The 17,015-nt window shown below is 43.1% G+C and overlaps 1 protein-coding gene across 1 annotated transcript in view; it reads left to right on the top strand.

Moving 5' to 3' along the window:
- The window catches only part of MSH4 (mutS homolog 4), a 1,592,310-nt gene that overhangs the window by 766,983 nt on the left and 808,312 nt on the right, over positions 1 to 17,015 (top strand). Inside the window, exon 13 of the mRNA XM_086925563.1 lies at positions 15,365 to 15,501. Coding sequence (XP_086781689.1) covers positions 15,365 to 15,501 — 137 coding nt within the window. The remainder of the gene's footprint in view (positions 1 to 15,364; positions 15,502 to 17,015) is intronic.

Raw genomic sequence — 17,015 nt, forward strand, 5'->3', positions numbered from 1 at the left:
TGCGCGTGACCGCTGCGCGTTGCCATAGCCGTATTAAGTACAGGTCTAGCGTCCTTCTGACGACTAGACCGATCTCCCAATGGCGCCGCCAGACGTCCTTCAGTCCCTCCAAGATGGCGGCCAGAGGCGAAGAATGACACGGGCCCGCAAAATGCGGTGAACTTCCAATTACAGTGCAGGCAAGTGGGGCAAAGTTAAAAACAGGGGAGAAGACAAAGAAACTGTAAATAAAATACCCAAAACGGGAGAGTTAAAAATAAAGCTCGGTGAGCCTCGCAAAAGTTACGCTGTTAAGCGCAGAACGCTCTGATTCACGCTCACATTACCAGTCAGTTCTAAACGACTGCACGCGTTACACACTCGCCTTAAGTAGCGTCCTTTTGACGACTAGACCGATCCGGGTCTGGCCGGTTACCTATGGCAGGGTCCGGGCGGTAGGTAACCGGCCATGGCCATCCATGCCACTGTGACATCAATACACATATTGACACCCACCACCTGGACCCTGTGGTAGGTAACCGCACGGACCCGGTGGTAGGTAACCGGCCATGGCCATCCATGCCACGATGATATCAATACACATATTCGCACCCACTGCCCGGACCCTGCGGTAGGTAACCGCACGGACCCGGCAGTAGGTAACCGCCTGGACCCGGCGGTAGGTAACCGCACGGACCCTGAGGTAGGTAACCGCATGGACCAAGCGGTGGGTGCTCTGCCATTTCGATGGCAGTGAGTGTTGATTTTCAAATGATCCACTATCGCGGTAGCGCGCACATGCGGTTGGCGGTTTGTGACCGTGATGGACCTTCCCCATGCAGACAAAGATACCCACGATTGCAGTAGTAAGGACCATTTTCTGTGATGGCGGTTGGCGTGCCGTGATCCGTTGTGTAGACACACTGCATGTCTCCGCACTCATCTAATGATAATAGTTGTCCATGTGTGTCAGGGGATGTCCGGAATGCATCAACACTCAGCATGTTATCTAAATGGGCCGTGTACATGTGTCTCATCGATGTCCATTTGTTGCATGTGTAATTATACTATTCACATTGCCAGTGGTTGTCAAAGGACAGTGATGTGACCTCAAATTGCATCAGATGTGCAACGGCAATGTGGTGACATCTTGGTTTTTGAGATCACACGTTTGAAAGTGTACACATCAATACAGTCCATTAAGGCTGTGCACCCACAGTTTGATCCAGTCGTGAGTGTGTGTTTTGTGTGTGCAAGGAGTAATGATGGGGGATACATGCATTCAGTGTATGCGTCTGTGTGTCGTATGTTGAATGTCAATGCCTGTCATGTGAGCATGCACAGCATTGTTGGTGGTTTCATGGGTGCATAAAGACAGGGAGGGTGTGTTCCAGGTTCGTCTTGTGAGTGCACATCCATGTGTGTCTGTGGGGATGCTTGTCCACACATGGGCACTTCGTCATGTGATGTCGGCTGTGCTTGAAACATGTGTGAACGTACCATTGTACACATTTGCTCACAGGATGTTGTTTGTGGGTGAACATTGTGTGTGTAGTTGTCTGTAGTGCCTTACATTTCTGTCACATCGCACATACAATCAGTGTCTGCAACATGGATTATTTGTGGTGTGTTGGTCAAGATGTGATAGTGTGGTTCAGCTGTGCTGTGTTGTACAATTGACATCTGCTCACATCTACTCCCACACAGGAGGGCTCCTAATGTGCATCGACCATACACTGTGCTGGAGGACATGGTAGGAGAGGAGGTGATCCGCAAATTCCGGCTTGACCCACCAACATTGCTGGACCTTGTAGCACATTTGGCACCGCACCTGCAGCTACGCAGGGCATATCCTGGAGCAATTACACTCACAGCAAAGGTGATGGTGGTACTTCACTTCCTCGGCACGGGCACATTCCAGTACACAGTTGGTCATGCCGGGGGGATGTCCCAATCCATTTTTAGCATGGTACTGCGGGATGTGCTTGAAGCCATGATGCGTTACAAGGATGATTACATCCATTTCCCACGTCCAGCAGATTTGGCAGCAGTGAAAGGGGAGTTCTATGCTCTGGGACACATTCCACATATAGTGGGTGCCATTGATGGCACACATATTGGTCTAGTCCCACCCCAGGCACGTGAACCCATCTATCGCAATCGGAAGCACTACCATTCAATCAATTTGCAAGTGGTGTGCCTTGCTGACAACATCATCTCTCATGTGTTTGCCAGATTTCCTGGATCCGCACATGACTCCAACATCCTGCGGAGCAGCATTGTCCCCCAACTGATGGCTAATCTGCGTCAAGATCATGCGTGGCTTGTAGGTGAGTGTGCTGTGATGACTGCTGTGTTGTATGTGTGCCATGCTGTTCCCACCAGTACTGGTACTGATGTATGTGTCTGTCATCCCCCCACCTAGGTGACTCTGCGTACCCAAACCGGCCGTGGCTGCTGAGCCCCCTACGGAATCCAACTACCCCAGGGGATAGGCGCTATAATGAGGCCCATGGGAAGACACGTCGGGTGGTGGAATGTACATTTGGACTTCTGAAGTCTAGGTTTCGCTGCCTGGATAAAACCGGAGGGGCCCTGCAATACTCACCCGGAAAAGTATGCGAAATCCTGGTTGCCTCTGCATGCTTCACAACCTGGCCTTGCGCAAGAACCTTGAAACCATCATGGAACCTGCAGACCAACAGGTTGCTCCGCCTCCCATCCCACCCATGTCCAGTGATGACAATAGTGGGGAGGAAGAAGGTGTGGACCAGAGACGTCAGCTCATTGACCGCTACTTTCCTTGAATGTAAGTACGTCTTGTGCTGCTGTTCAATGCGTGATGTATGTTTGCTGGTGATGTGTGGATGTGGTGTGTGAATGCTGCCTGTTCTGGTAGGTTCTGTTCGCAAATGGGTGTGGGAGATGGTGTACATGCAATGATCCCTGATGTGTGTCCTGTGATCAACTTAGTTTGTGATGAGTGTGGTTTGTGGGATGTTGCGGTACGGTGTGGTGTGATGGGTGTGATTCAGTTTCCTGACCTGTGCTTGTTGTTCTCTCATTATCCCTAGGTCACTCCCACAGAGCCATGATTCTGAAGAACATTGATCCCTGTACCTGGTAATGACAACTACTAAGACAAACCTGTGTTTAAAACATGGAGGTCACACAGCCTTGAGTGTTTCCGTGGTGTTTATTTACAGAGGGGGATTTGTGTCAGTACCTATTTACAAAATGGTGGTGGAGGAGAAGAGTGAGTTGAAGGTCATGTCAGATGACCCCACCGTGTAGACACCACATTGTGTGGTGTAAACCTAGTCCAACAGATGTGTGCCAATGCATGGCATTGTGGGGCAAGATAGTTCACAGAGTGAATGCCAGGCTTAAGGTATGTTGAAGTCAGTGCCGGCCCCTCTTCTGGCGGGCGGCTGGTGCATTGCCTGTCTTGGATCCGGCCTCGGACGGCCCCTCCATCTTCGAGCCGGAGTGGACCCAGCTGTGGAAGCAGGTTGTTCGGGGGACACCACCCTGTCAGTGGCCTCAGGTGATGGTGGTGGTGGTGTCCTGTCCCCCTGGCCACTTGGGGGAGGGGGAGGTGGTGTGTTGCGGGATAGCCACTCCCTCCAAACAGATGTTTGCTGGCCCATGAGGTCCACTATTTGTCCCATTCGGTTGTCCATGGACCTCAACAGCTGGCGAGTCTCAAGTGAGTCTTGGCGCGCACGATCCGCTTGTGCCTGCGACCGCTCGTACAATGCATGCACTCTTGAAATGAGATCCACGGTCTCGGTCCTAGGATTGGGTGGGTCTTGTCCCCCTCCAGGCTTTGCACCTGCCCTCCTGCCCGGAACCTGTGTCCTCACCTGTGTCCTCACCCGTCCACTCTCCCTGCTAGCCTGTGATGTTGATGGTCTGGCATCGTCCAATGGGTCAGGGAGGGTGGCACAGGCAGGACTGGTGGTGGTGGTGGTGTTAGCTGCACAGGTCACAATGGCAGAAGTTCCTGTGGTTCCACTGGCCAAGGTGGTGGGGGCAGGGATGTCCGGGGAGCCTGATGGCCCAGTGATTGTATGCGGACCGGCATCGCCCTCCGCATCCAAGGTGTCCAGGGAATCATCACCAGAGTGTCCATGCTGGGATGGGGGCGACTGGTACTGGCGGTTGCTGGCTTCTCCTGCCAGCTCTCGGTCACCTGAGGTACAAAAATTTTAAAATCAATGCTGTGGACATGACAGGTTTGTTGTTGTTACATTACAATTTCCTAGGGATTCAGGACATGGCTGTTGATGTCATCTCATTTGGCTTGGTAGTTCGGGCGGGACTGTTCCCATAAGGCACAGGGTCAGACTGATTTGCATATAGCCATGTCTGAACTGGGGTGGCAGAGTGGGCTAAAGAACAGTGATGGATTAAACCCAGATCTTTTGACTGGGTGTGAGTGTTTGATTGATTCAGATGTTCCGTCCATCACCACCCCCTTTTGTACCGCTTTTGGCCGCCATAAGTGTGGCAGGGTATTCTCAGACGTGAGTCCCTTGCTCACTTTGCCACTGGATTCAAGCAAGCCGGGCTGAAGGCGGCTGGAATGCCAGAAACCGGTCCTCGAAAGCTTGTTTCCGGTCCAGGGAAGACATGGCTAGGCAGTTCGGGCTGGACTGTTCCCATGAGGCACAGGGTCAGACTGATTTGCATATAGCCATGTCTGAACTGGGGTGGCAGAGTTGGTTAAAGAACGGTGATGGATTAAACCCAGATCTTTTGACTGGGTGTGAGTGTTTGATTGATTCAGATGCTCCGTCCATCACCACCCCCTTTTGTATCACATTAGTGTGGCTCACAGTACTGGGCATTATGGTGGTGTGGAGGTTGGGAGACAATACTTGGATATGTGTAGTGCTGTTCTGCTATTGGTTGGTACCCCTGGACTCTGTGTAGTATTGGAGAAATATTGACATTGTTGGTGTTGTTCAGAAATGTGGACTAGGGCATGTTCACCAGGGCTGTGGACAACCTACCTTGCTACTGTACCTGGTCTAGTCACTGTCATAAGAGGCATGTGTTGGTCTTTCATGTGGATGGTCTACCTTGTGTTAGTGACAAGCTTTGGACATTGCATCCATGTGCCTTGTGTCAGGACACACATTGTACTTGCTGTTGTGGCTATGTCAAGTCTCACATCATGCACAGACTGCCTACTACATGGATTGTGTGGACTGCCACCATGTCTGAGTTTACCCTTGCAAGTTCTTTGATGTGTGCAGATGTGACGCTTTTCTTCCATGTGTCCAAGGGTCTGTTATTTGTGGGTCCTTATGTGGACGTATGGTACTTGTTTTTTTGTTCGACGAATGCAGTATGCAGGCACTGCGTGCTCACCTGTCCCATGTTTTATGTCACATTTTCACCATTGAGTTACTACGAAGCCATGTGTTGTGTTGCTCCTAGCTGCAATCATGAGGGTGGAGGGTGCACATTTGTATTTAGAGTACAGACTTCCCCCTCACACCCACCCCTCCCTGTGAAGATGGCAACCTACCTGTAAGTTTGAAGAGGGAGATGCACTGGTCAGCACATGGTGGGGGGACTCCATTTAGCTCTGGGGTAGGACATGGGGGCCTTTTGGGAGTTGTAGTACTGGCCTCTCAACCACCCACCCACCCTCCCTGTGGATACGGGGGCTTGTTGGGAGTTGTAGTGCTGGTCTCTCACCCACCCTCCATCCCTGTGGACATGGGGGCCTGTTGGGAGTTGTAGTGCTGGCCTCTCACCCACTCTCCCTCCCTGTGGACATGGGGGCCTGTTGGGTGTTATAGTGCTGGCCTCTCATGTGGACATGAGGGCTTGTTTGGAGTTGTAGTGCTGGCCTATCACCCACCCTCCCTCCCTGTGGACATGGGGGCCTGTTGGGAGTTGTAGTGCTGGCCTCTCACCCACCCACCCTCCCTGTGGACATGGGGGCCTGTTGGGAGTTGTAGTGCTGGCCTCTCACCCAACCCACCCTCCCTGTGGACATGGGGGCCTGTTGGGAGTTGTGGTGTTAGCTGCTTGACCACATGCATGCCTGGGAAAATAGGAGGCCAAGTTTGTGGTTGATCATGGTGTGTGCATTTGAGCCCTGGGGGTTCACAATTCGGTGACTGTGTGGTCCACATGCATGGATTGGAGTCTGGGAGATGAGTCTTAGCAGTTGTGCGAGGCAGGACATAGCAGTGTGATGGTGGTCATTGGTTTGTACTTACCAGCCTCCACTCCCTCATCTATTCCTTCCAGGCTCTCAGGGTGCAGTGTGGCTAGCACCTTTTCCTCCAATTGGGTGTATGGTATTGGATCCATGGGAGGGCCACCGCCAGTTTGGTGTGCCCGTAGGTGGTTCTTGGCCCTGATGCCTTTCACCCTTGCCTTGAGGTCATGCCACCGCCTCTGGATATCGTGTTTGGTGCGTGGCACGGTCCCAGAAGCATTCACTCTGGTCACTATCCTGTCCCACATTTTGGTCTTGTTTGCCAAGGTGGTCTGCTGGACTAAGGTACCGAACAGATGTGGTTCTACACGGATGATTTCATCCACTATGACCTTCAACTCACTCTCTGTGAACTTGGGGTTTTTCTTGGGGCCATGGTGTGTGATGTGCAAGGTGTTGGCGGTGTTGGGTGTGCAGGTGTGTGGTATGTAGGGATTGTGTTGTCGGGGTTGGTGTGGTGGGTGTGTTGGTGTGCAGGTTGTATGTGTGTTTGTGTGTGTCAGTTGTGTGTGATGTGTGCCTCTTTCTTGCAGCTCTGCTGTGATGCAAAGGATTGTGGTGATGGGAGGGATTGCGCTGAATAATCTGTGTGGTGGTTGTGTCCCAATTGTTTTTTGCAGTCAGGTGTTCTGTGGGTGTGGAGACTTGGATGCTCTTGTTTGTGCTGGGAGTGAGTCATTGGGGTGTGGAGTTGTTGGAGGTGGGTTTTCCAGGTAGGTGTGTGTCCTTTTTTTGTTTGTTTACTTTTTACTTCCGTCCGCCATTTTTGTTTTTGTTGGACGGCGGAGGTGATGTTCGTTTGGTTCTTCCGCAGTCAAGTTCCGTTTGTCGATTAAATTTTTCCACGGCGGTCGTGCACGCTGGTGAGTTCCGTTGGGTTTTCGGGGTTATTCTAATTGTGCGGCCTGTCCCTCCACAGGCCTTGCGGAGGTTGGGTCTGTTTCCGCGGGCGTTGCGTCTGCGGCGGACGGTTTATATGTGGTACCGTCCATGTGCGGCGGTCTTTGGTGTGATCCGTCCGCCGCGTTCAGTGTGTGCTGGCCGAAAAATCCTAATCGCACCGGCGGTTTGTCCGCGATGCGGTCGGGAGTATTTTTACCGCGAACATGGCGGTCGGACACGTTTTTCGTTCGCCATCGTAATTGGCCCCTTAGTTTGTACCCTGCAACTTTACCAAGTTTTTCCGCTTCTTTCCCAATACTTATTACTGCTTCATTCGGATTAACTGCATAAACTGAAATATCGTCAGCGTAAACCGTGATTTTAAGATTAATAATACCCGCTTCCAATGATTTAATCTGTATGCAATTCTTTAGTGTACACAAAAATGGCTGATACAGTCTTTTCGATGTATGGCCTATGTTTAACAATTCCCGATTTCAGTTTCAGCTGAAAAATTTGAAATAAAACCATGGAAATATGTGTGTTTAGGTGGTAACTAAAATACACATATATTCCCAAGTCTATGACATACCATCAATGGCAAAAATATTGCTATAAGAAATATTGCAGTAAATATATTGTGGGCCTAAATATCAACTTAGCATACCTAATACCTACAGTGTTAAAGTACAAAACTTGTCTTTAAAAATATTCTGCTCCTAAATATTGACATTACTTAAGTAAGTGTGCATATTTAAAAGTATTTGAAATGGTAATACCCTTAAAAATAACTTGAAAGTAACATATAAGAATGTATATATTCATTTGAAAAAATTACAATTATATGTACGAATTAAAACATATGTCTAATACTTAAAAATACATTATATATTTAATAAATATATAATAAATAATATACAAATAAATAAAAAGATATTATAAAAAATATTCCAAATACTAATAAATGAAATATGAATATAAAACATTTCTACAAAATTATTGAAAATAGATACAACCTTAACAAAATGGAAAAAATACTTTAAATTCTACATCCAAACTAGTAAAAATAAAAAAAATTAAATAACTATCACAGAAACAATTAAACACTGTTACAAAGAAAATTAAAACAAAATTAACATTACATTTAACATAAGAAAATTTAGAAAATTCGAAGGGATAAAATGTACTATTCCCACTCCATTCTAAGCAAAAGTAGGGAAAGAGTTATACATTGAAAGGATGAAACATACCATTCCCATTCCAGCCTAAGCAACAGCAGGGAATGTGTTGGACATTGGAGGTATCGAATTTAGTATTTCCGCTCCATCCTAAACAACAGTAGGGAAAATGTTGACCTTTTTGAGGGCTTAGAGTTACTATTCCCACTCAAGCCTAAGCAACAGAAGAGAACATATTGGAGGGTTCAGATTTACTATTCCCAGAACAGAATGGAAAGTGTTGTACTCTGGGTAGGGGGTGTCAGATTCACTATAACCACTCCAACCTTAGCAAAAGCATGGAAAGTGTTGCTGTTTGGAGTTGTGGGAGATATGGGAGTGCCGATTTAGTATTTCCACTCTAACCTAAGCCATAGTAGTGGAAGCGTTGGACATCGAGGTAGTCACTCCAAATTAAGCTACAGTAGGGGAAGTAATGGAAAATATAATATTTAATATAATCATATTTAAAGAAAATCACAAAACAAAAATATATAGAATTAGGAAAATAATATATTTTTATTAACAACCAACCACTCTAAACATTTACTTAAACTATTAAAATAATATTAATATTATTTACCGATAAAACACACCAGGGAAGCTGTAAAAAGACTTCCTGCCCAATTCCCCTACAATCCCAACAACCCATGAAACAATTGAAAATAAATTCAATAAATCACAAGAAGAATTTACAGAAAAATAGTAATGGTCTTTTTAAAAGTACCCCAGTCCTGGGACCGATGTACTCATGGTGGTGGTCCAGCCACCACCACCACTGTGGGTCCTCCCACCTTATTATGATGGTGTCCGGAACCCATCACAGGACTGCCGCCTCCACCGGGATCCAGGATCCCACGGCAGTGGTGGTGTGTAAAGGGGCCTGAATATGCTGGCTGTGCAAATGCCGGCACCACCGAACATATTATAACCTGCATATCCACCTCCTCTTTCATGTCCTGGCCTCTACCATGAAAAGGGTGGCTCTCATTCAGGTTAGGGGGCCCCACAGGGCCCCGGGTAAATCTATGCCTGGGGGTGTGTGCGGGGGGGGGGGGCACTCTCATGGCAGCGGTATGCTGCTAAGACTCTTCTATGAGCCAAACACATCCGCCACTCTGAGACCACCGCTGCACCACTCGCCCGCCCTGAATTAAACTTAGGTGGGGGGGCTCACCACAGCCTTGGCGGTCTTCCTGGGGCCACTGCTGTGGTGGTCCAATTGAAAGACCGCCAACGTCATAATAAGGCCCTAAATAGTTAAAAAAAGAAAAACAAAACACATTGAAATGAAGTAGAACAATTAGTTCAAACTACTAAATAATTTGCTTTAGTAATATAATCTCCAATAAAAATTTAAAAATAAGTATCATTTGAAAAAATATATAATAATGTATAAATGTAATACTTTACATCACTAATAATCTAATTACCAATAAAAATAAAAATGATATATGAAAAATCATTCAATTATTTATGAATTCAATAATTTACCAAATTAAATAATCTCATTAACCAATTAAAGTTTAACAATTATAAAAAATATTGCTGCTGTTGTAGAGATCCTTGTGTTAACTGCAGGTTACAAGTTACAATCCTTTTTTCCCACTGGTTCACATTTCTGACGTTGCAGAAAAGTATTCATTTGAGCAGTGAAAGAGACTTTTTACCAAGTGCTATATAAAGAGTTACTATTGTATTTACTCATAGAGACAGATACAACCGACAATCTTACAATGCATGCATATTTCCTAAATAAAGGGCTTGAAAAAGTCAAAAACCTGCCCACACATTTTAGTTTATCTCTTAATCATGTGGGAAGTGATAAGCTGGGCGTCTTTGTTACCTTATTGGCATTAGTTTTGTAGATGTTAGCCTTCAGCTAGTTTACAGCTGAGATGGAATTCAATTAACCCCTTCGAGGCTGATGACGAGCTGGGCTCGTCATGGTGTAGCCTCCTCAAACACTGATGACGAGCCCAGCTCGTCATGAACAATGGGGAATGGGAAGATCCAGCACAGGAGAAAAATAACCACAGCAGCAATGTGGTTAAAAGGAGTGTTGCTGGCTCTTTAAGCAGGACATTTTTGTAGGGCTTAGCTGGAACTGAAGACTTTGCGTTTTGTAGTACATATAGTACTACAGTAATACTAATTACTCTAAAGTGCAAATACAAAACATACCCACAAACAAGTAAGAACCTTGCAAATCACAAATTACACAAAGTTACTACAGCCCTAAAAGTGTCGAAACTTGATTGAATGTGCTCCAGCCTACCCTTGGAGTAAGTCAAGCGCCAGATGTAACCAAACATTCATATTGCAAAACACTTTCCTAGACAATCAGATGAGGCAGGGAATTTAAAATGACATGTTAATGTTAAATGTATGCAAATATTTTGATATTGAATGTGTATATATGTTTTCAGTTATAATGTATGTATAGTTATTGCTTACTTTTAGTATTAATTTAAAACTAGGAAATGCAATAAAAAATAAATTAAGCTAGTAAACTTTATTTAAAAAACCTAAAAGGTAGTTAAATAATTAGAGAAAAAAACAAATGAAGGAGTACCACCAGTGAGAATTCACCAGTCGCTGTAAGGGTGGATGGTTTCTTCCAATTGGGGGAAATCTCCTTTTATTGGAAACCCCTCACTCATCACCTAGTGATGACATGCTTCATCATCGGGGTCCACCCTAATGACCTAGCGTCATCAGGGTGTGCTTCAACACCTGATTACAGTGGAGCAGGTTGTGAGTGATGGTGCGTGAAAGAAGAAAAAGTAAGTGTGTTAAAAATTGTCCTGGTTTGAACTTGAAAAAATAAAGAATTTTTATTGGCAAGCAACTGGACAATGTTAAAATTGTGGCGAGATAGAGTGAGGGCAGTAATGAGCCCGTGTATCTCTTTATGTGTTTGGTCTACATGTTTCAACCTTGAAGGTTATGTTGAACCAGGTTTTCGTCAGGACCTTAAAACCAAGATGGTGGATGGTCTGCGTCCCCTAAAAGACGCACCCAATCCTACCACATGGGACCACCGGATGGCAAAAATGTGCCCGTGGTGTATGCTCGCTCCACAGTGGGTGAGCTCTAAAAATCAAAACACCTGTAAAAGAAAAATACGGACATTTGTAACATATTAAGCGTATTTTACAAGCCTGTAACGTAGTGCTGTGCTTCAACGTAGTGTCAGCATGCTGTCTCACCCTGTTACATGGTGAATTCAATGGTAGCATCATACTTTTAGCGTTACCGGTGTCACGCTCTACTCCAACATACTTCTAGTGGGAGGAGGGAAGTGGTAGTGCACAATGTGGGGCGGTGAAAATTAACCGCAACTTGCACACTGAAGAAGTGCTGTGATTGTTTTCTTATTCACAACTTTCACGCAGTACAATAATTCATCACCGCGTGATTCTGACTCGCATACTGACTAGTTTGTGCGAGGCTATATCCGTTTTAGATAGTGCATGCATTGTCATAGTAAATTGTACAACACAAGACAAAACAAACATAAATAATAAACCTTTAACCATGTTTACAACAATTTTTTTTTTTTTTTATTGAGGGTGGGCAATATTATTTTTTATTTATTATTTAATATATACATGTAATATGTTTAAATGCTTTTATAATGTAATACAATTATAATTTGAAACGTAAATGTGATGTAAAAGTTTTCATTTTAGTAGTTCCAGGTTAATTTTTATTATTTGAAATTATCTGACATTTATATTATAGATTCAAATGTATTTCTTTTTCAAGTAAAGTTTAAATGATTTCCCTGTGGATTTCCATAGGGACATTGCCTTCCTGGTGGGGGACATCTCCACCAAACCGTGAAATGTTACTTGTAGTATCTATACACTCATATCTTCTGCTATAGAAGGATCCACCAGTTTATTGGAAGGGATGGAGATATGTAAGTCTACACCTAGGAGTAAATCTCCACTTCAGAATGCTAAATAGCAAAACCAAAACAGGGTGTAGTAGTGGATATACATATATGTAAATCTACTCATGTATGTTTACTTTGTGAATCCAGCCCTATGTCTGAGTGCTGATGAATTTGTCCTTGTGTCCACAAATGTGACTGGGACTGGGATATTCTCTGGTCATGTGCTTAGCCCAAGGATATAATGATTGACCCAAGGACATACAATTGTACGATACAAGTGATTAATGAATTTTTGTTCTGGTGGTGGTGGCTTTAAAGTCCTTTTTCTGCCACTACCTACATGCATAATTTGATCAGGTTGTGTAGAGGCCAGCAATGTTTTACGTTCTACCAGTGCCATATCAATCAATGGCAGAACTTATTTTGGCAAAGAAAGTAACTGTTCGTAGTTAGTGACTATTTGGAAGAAACGCATTTTCCCCTCTCCATATAATATTATAAAATAGGTTTTCTTGTGCAGGGCATATGCTACACAATTGAGTAAAATATTTGTGTAGATGGAGGTTTTGTTTGTGTATGGATGATTTTTAATATAGGAACACAGAGAGAGACGACTGGGGGCCAATTATAAAGGCTGAAGATCATATGGCACAGATTACCCTGCTTGGTATACCAGGCTTTCAAGTGTAGAATATAGTATCTGGTCCACTCTTTCAACTTCAAGAATCCCAAATGTTAATATTTTTATTGACTTATATGCATAAAACTGCATAGTATAAGAAGCCTATGGTAACTGCAAAGAGAAACAGACAGCATTATTTGAAAAGACACTACAACAGTTCTACACAAAAATACTGGTGTGCGCCATAAAAGAATACTAGAAGAACTCTACTCTCCTAAAATATTTTACCTTCATAACGTGGGAACAGTGCTAAATATCACCTTTGTACAGTACAGATTTCCTTTTAAAAATACATGATATCCCATGGTTAGAGAAAATCTGTATGATCACCCTAGATGTCTCAACTTTATATACAAGCACAAAACACTTGAATGGAATAGCAGTTTGTGAGCATTCACTAAAGAGGCGACCAATCAAATGCATAATACACAACAAAATGGTATCACAGGTGACTCTATAGAGAAATGTTTGTGGCACAGCAATGTGTACACAACTAGTCCCCAGCTACGTTGACCTACTTATTGGATAATGGGCAAAGCCAACAGTGAGGACTTTTACTAACATTAAGTACAAAGAGCATGTCACCACGTGACGCCGTTACATTGATGACATATTGTTTAGTCTGGCAATGAATATTTACAGACCACGGAATCCGTATTTACTCAGCTATTATAAAATTGAAACTGTCAGACCAAAGGTGGAAGCAGGGAAATTTAGTTGTACAAATTGGATTCAGAGTATATTATCTCTCTGGAAAGCAAGTATCTGACAGATTTTAACTTAGCATACACTTAGCTTCAAAATGCAATGTTGTATGTAAATGCCTCTGAGCTGTATTCACAAAGGCAAACTTACACTTTTGGTGTGAATTTGTTATTTTGTTGCAAATCACAAACAACAATTGTCGTCTTATATGTAATATATACAACTGTAGAGATTGCCCTATCTTTTCATGTGCATAGATTATCCTATCTTTCATGTGGAGGGTTCTACGCAGTCGTAAAGATACTACATGTAAAACTACACGCGTAGTTTGTGAATAGCAAAAAAAGTGTACATTTACACCAAAAGTGTAAGTGTACCTTTGTGAATAAGGCCCTATGCCTTGATGAACACTGAGAACCAGAAACCAAACTAAAACTTCACATTTTTATCTTTTACTTTGAAATAGATTGTTTATTTTTCACAATTATTTCGCTAATCTAAATATTAAAAGTCAAATATTCTTCATACATATAATGTGACAGGTTGCCAGTTATACTACAAACATCAAATCCATTATTTTTTGCACCCAAAAGGGCAAGTTCAGATGTGTTGTGCTATGACGTAAATAGGTGTGAGATGCATATATGAGATTTCACATGCTGTGGACCGTGTTGATTGTAATGGGATAGAGTGATTCAGCAGACCCTTACTTCATGTTTTTTAGAGCATCAAATATTAAATAATTTGTCATTTTTTGTTATTGTAGTAAGAAGCATGCAGGCTTTAACAAATATGTTGTACTATATAAATTATTGACTGTTATTCATTGTACTGAATGGGGTGGAGCGGATATTTTTACTGCATCCTGGTGTATTGGAAACTGATCTTTGAGTTACTCCTTCAGAAGGCATTGTGTGTTTTACATATGTTCATTCCCAGTCTCCTGCGGGATTATTGAGTTAAGTTTGATCATGATAACTACTTGCTCCCAGTGTATGAGTGTGATTGGATAACAGAAAACACAAACACATTTCGACAGATGGGTTACCCAAGAGTTCTGCACAGCTATCTGTTACCAACAGTCGATAACATCCTCTATGATCCAGCCCATTACTTGTGTGGTTGACTGTTTACGCCAAACAACAAACCAGTATTTGGATTACTTCTTGGAAACTGTGGTCAAGTCTTTACCCTCCTATGTAAAAGATACAGGCGATTTTTTAAGGAAACTACTAGTCAGTAGGTCAACGAGGAAGAACAATATCTCACATGTACTATGGATATACAATTTTTGTATACGTAATACCATAGACAGATTGGTTAAAGAGTTTATGACTGTGTCTCAGTGCTTGACAAGTGGTTCCAACCTAACGTGCTAATATTCCCTCGTGTCAGAAAGTGTCAGGAAAATTCAGAAGAGCTTGTAGACAATGTTCAGTGCTATCACCCTTTTTTGTTGTACATTTTAATACGCCATATTGAAATATATTATTATCTTGCTTGCTATAAAATTAGTCACTTTGTTGGACGATACTACAGATGCTGTAACTTGTCTTCTAAACAAGCACTGGCACTGCCAATAGGTCTGGATTTGATATTGTAACGTATCCAATGTGAATTTATGTATTACTATGCTTGCATGCGTTAGCACATTACAGCCATACTGAATGGCTTTGCCAATGCTTGCTTTAATATATTTATTTTGGAAAAGTAGAACAATTCACATTAAACATTCATTATATTTTGCTCAGGAATGATAACACAGCTTTCAGAAAAACACAATCTACCTTTCAAGACAAGTTTCAGCACAACTCGAGGATTTTTTATACAAATGAGTTTAGATGGAGCAGCATTACCCAATAGACAGCTTCCTTCGGAATTCCTAAAGGTAAAAATGTGGACATTGTACATGAAAGACGTGTAATAAAGATTCTTATAATTTGTGATGATTTGCCAATAAGTTGGATCAATGTGGTGCTGAGAGGCTGCGTTAGCGATCTGTAGGCCTGATTTTAGGAAGGGTCGTGTGTCAGCTATTCTTCATCAAATCTGGCCTATAATGTTTATGTCAGTTTCAAACACTGGCTTGCAACCGTCCAGAATTTTGAAATATGGTTACCCAATTTTAGATAAAATTAACTACTACATTATTAATTGAGAATTTCGTTTTTCAGTATAGCTGCTATTTTTCTGCCAGTCATGCATGAAACCTCACATATTTGATGTTTGTAATAACATAATTCGCTAATTTTTAATTCTTATATGACATTTTCGGACTTTGAAATTGCGATCAAGAATTATGATGTTATTCCATGGAAACGCTGAAACTTATTGCAAAATGTACTGATTGAAAAATAGTCAAGTACAAAGCACACAAAAACTTTGACTTATTTTAGAATTTGCTTCTGGTCCAGAAGATTTGGATTCTATAATTGCTTGGAATTTAAAGAAGGAATGAATCACATTACCCCAGATAGTGACAATTTTGTCAAAATTGTCTGATTAACAAGTCTCTGGGAAACTGAACAACTTAGCCTCTGACTTTTTTTTATGTTAGTGTCATTTTAGATGTGTTGAGGAGTTGTGTTAATTCTTTTTACTTAGTTCGGTCTTCTTCCCCAGCAACTCCAATTTCAGAAGGAGCTTTGAAGCTAGAGCGGAGTGGGCTCAGGCTCGTTTTTAATTTCTCAATTTTTCCGTTATGCCTGCTTCAGCCTGGCTCTAGTCGCATCCCTGATAGGCTACTATCACGGGTCACTGATTGAGGTAGGCAAAACATCTTCAGCTCTGCCCAATGAGCGTAAAGCACACCCAAGCAAAGCCTTTTTGCACACGTCAGCGTCCCAGGAATGTCCAGCTCAAACCATATTGGGAGTACAAATAGCAATATTAAGATTCTAACAGCTGAACATTAACCATTTCATCAAAGTTAATGTTGGGCGCTGCTCACCTCCAAAACGTATGTCCCATTGACCCTCAGAACAGCTACAACCTCCTGATTTCACATGGACACATTTTTCTGTTCTCAGTATTCGACCTCTTTCTAAGCATAACAAGCACTGGCAAAGCCATTAGATCTCTCATGTGATACCGGGGTGCTGAGCTATTGGCATTGTCAATACATGTTATTTCATTGTTGGCCACCCTGAGTGTGCTTTCACATTGAAGGGCATTTTTATAAGCTTCATGAAAAAGTATTTGAGGATGGCCACCATTCGCATCCATAACAACTCACTTGGGATACTTTTCATGGATCCTATGAAAAAGTATTCCTATATGCCCGATGTATATACACAAATCCAGCAGGATCCACCAGGGCCTCCTTGCCTCCTATATCAAATCACAACTAATACAACAAGTGGCAGGTTACTTGCTGGAGCTGACTTTTTCTTCTGATCGCCT

This window comes from Lissotriton vulgaris, chromosome 1_1 (assembly GCF_964263255.1).
Source record: "Lissotriton vulgaris chromosome 1_1, aLisVul1.2, whole genome shotgun sequence".
Lineage (NCBI taxonomy): Eukaryota > Metazoa > Chordata > Amphibia > Caudata > Salamandridae > Lissotriton > Lissotriton vulgaris.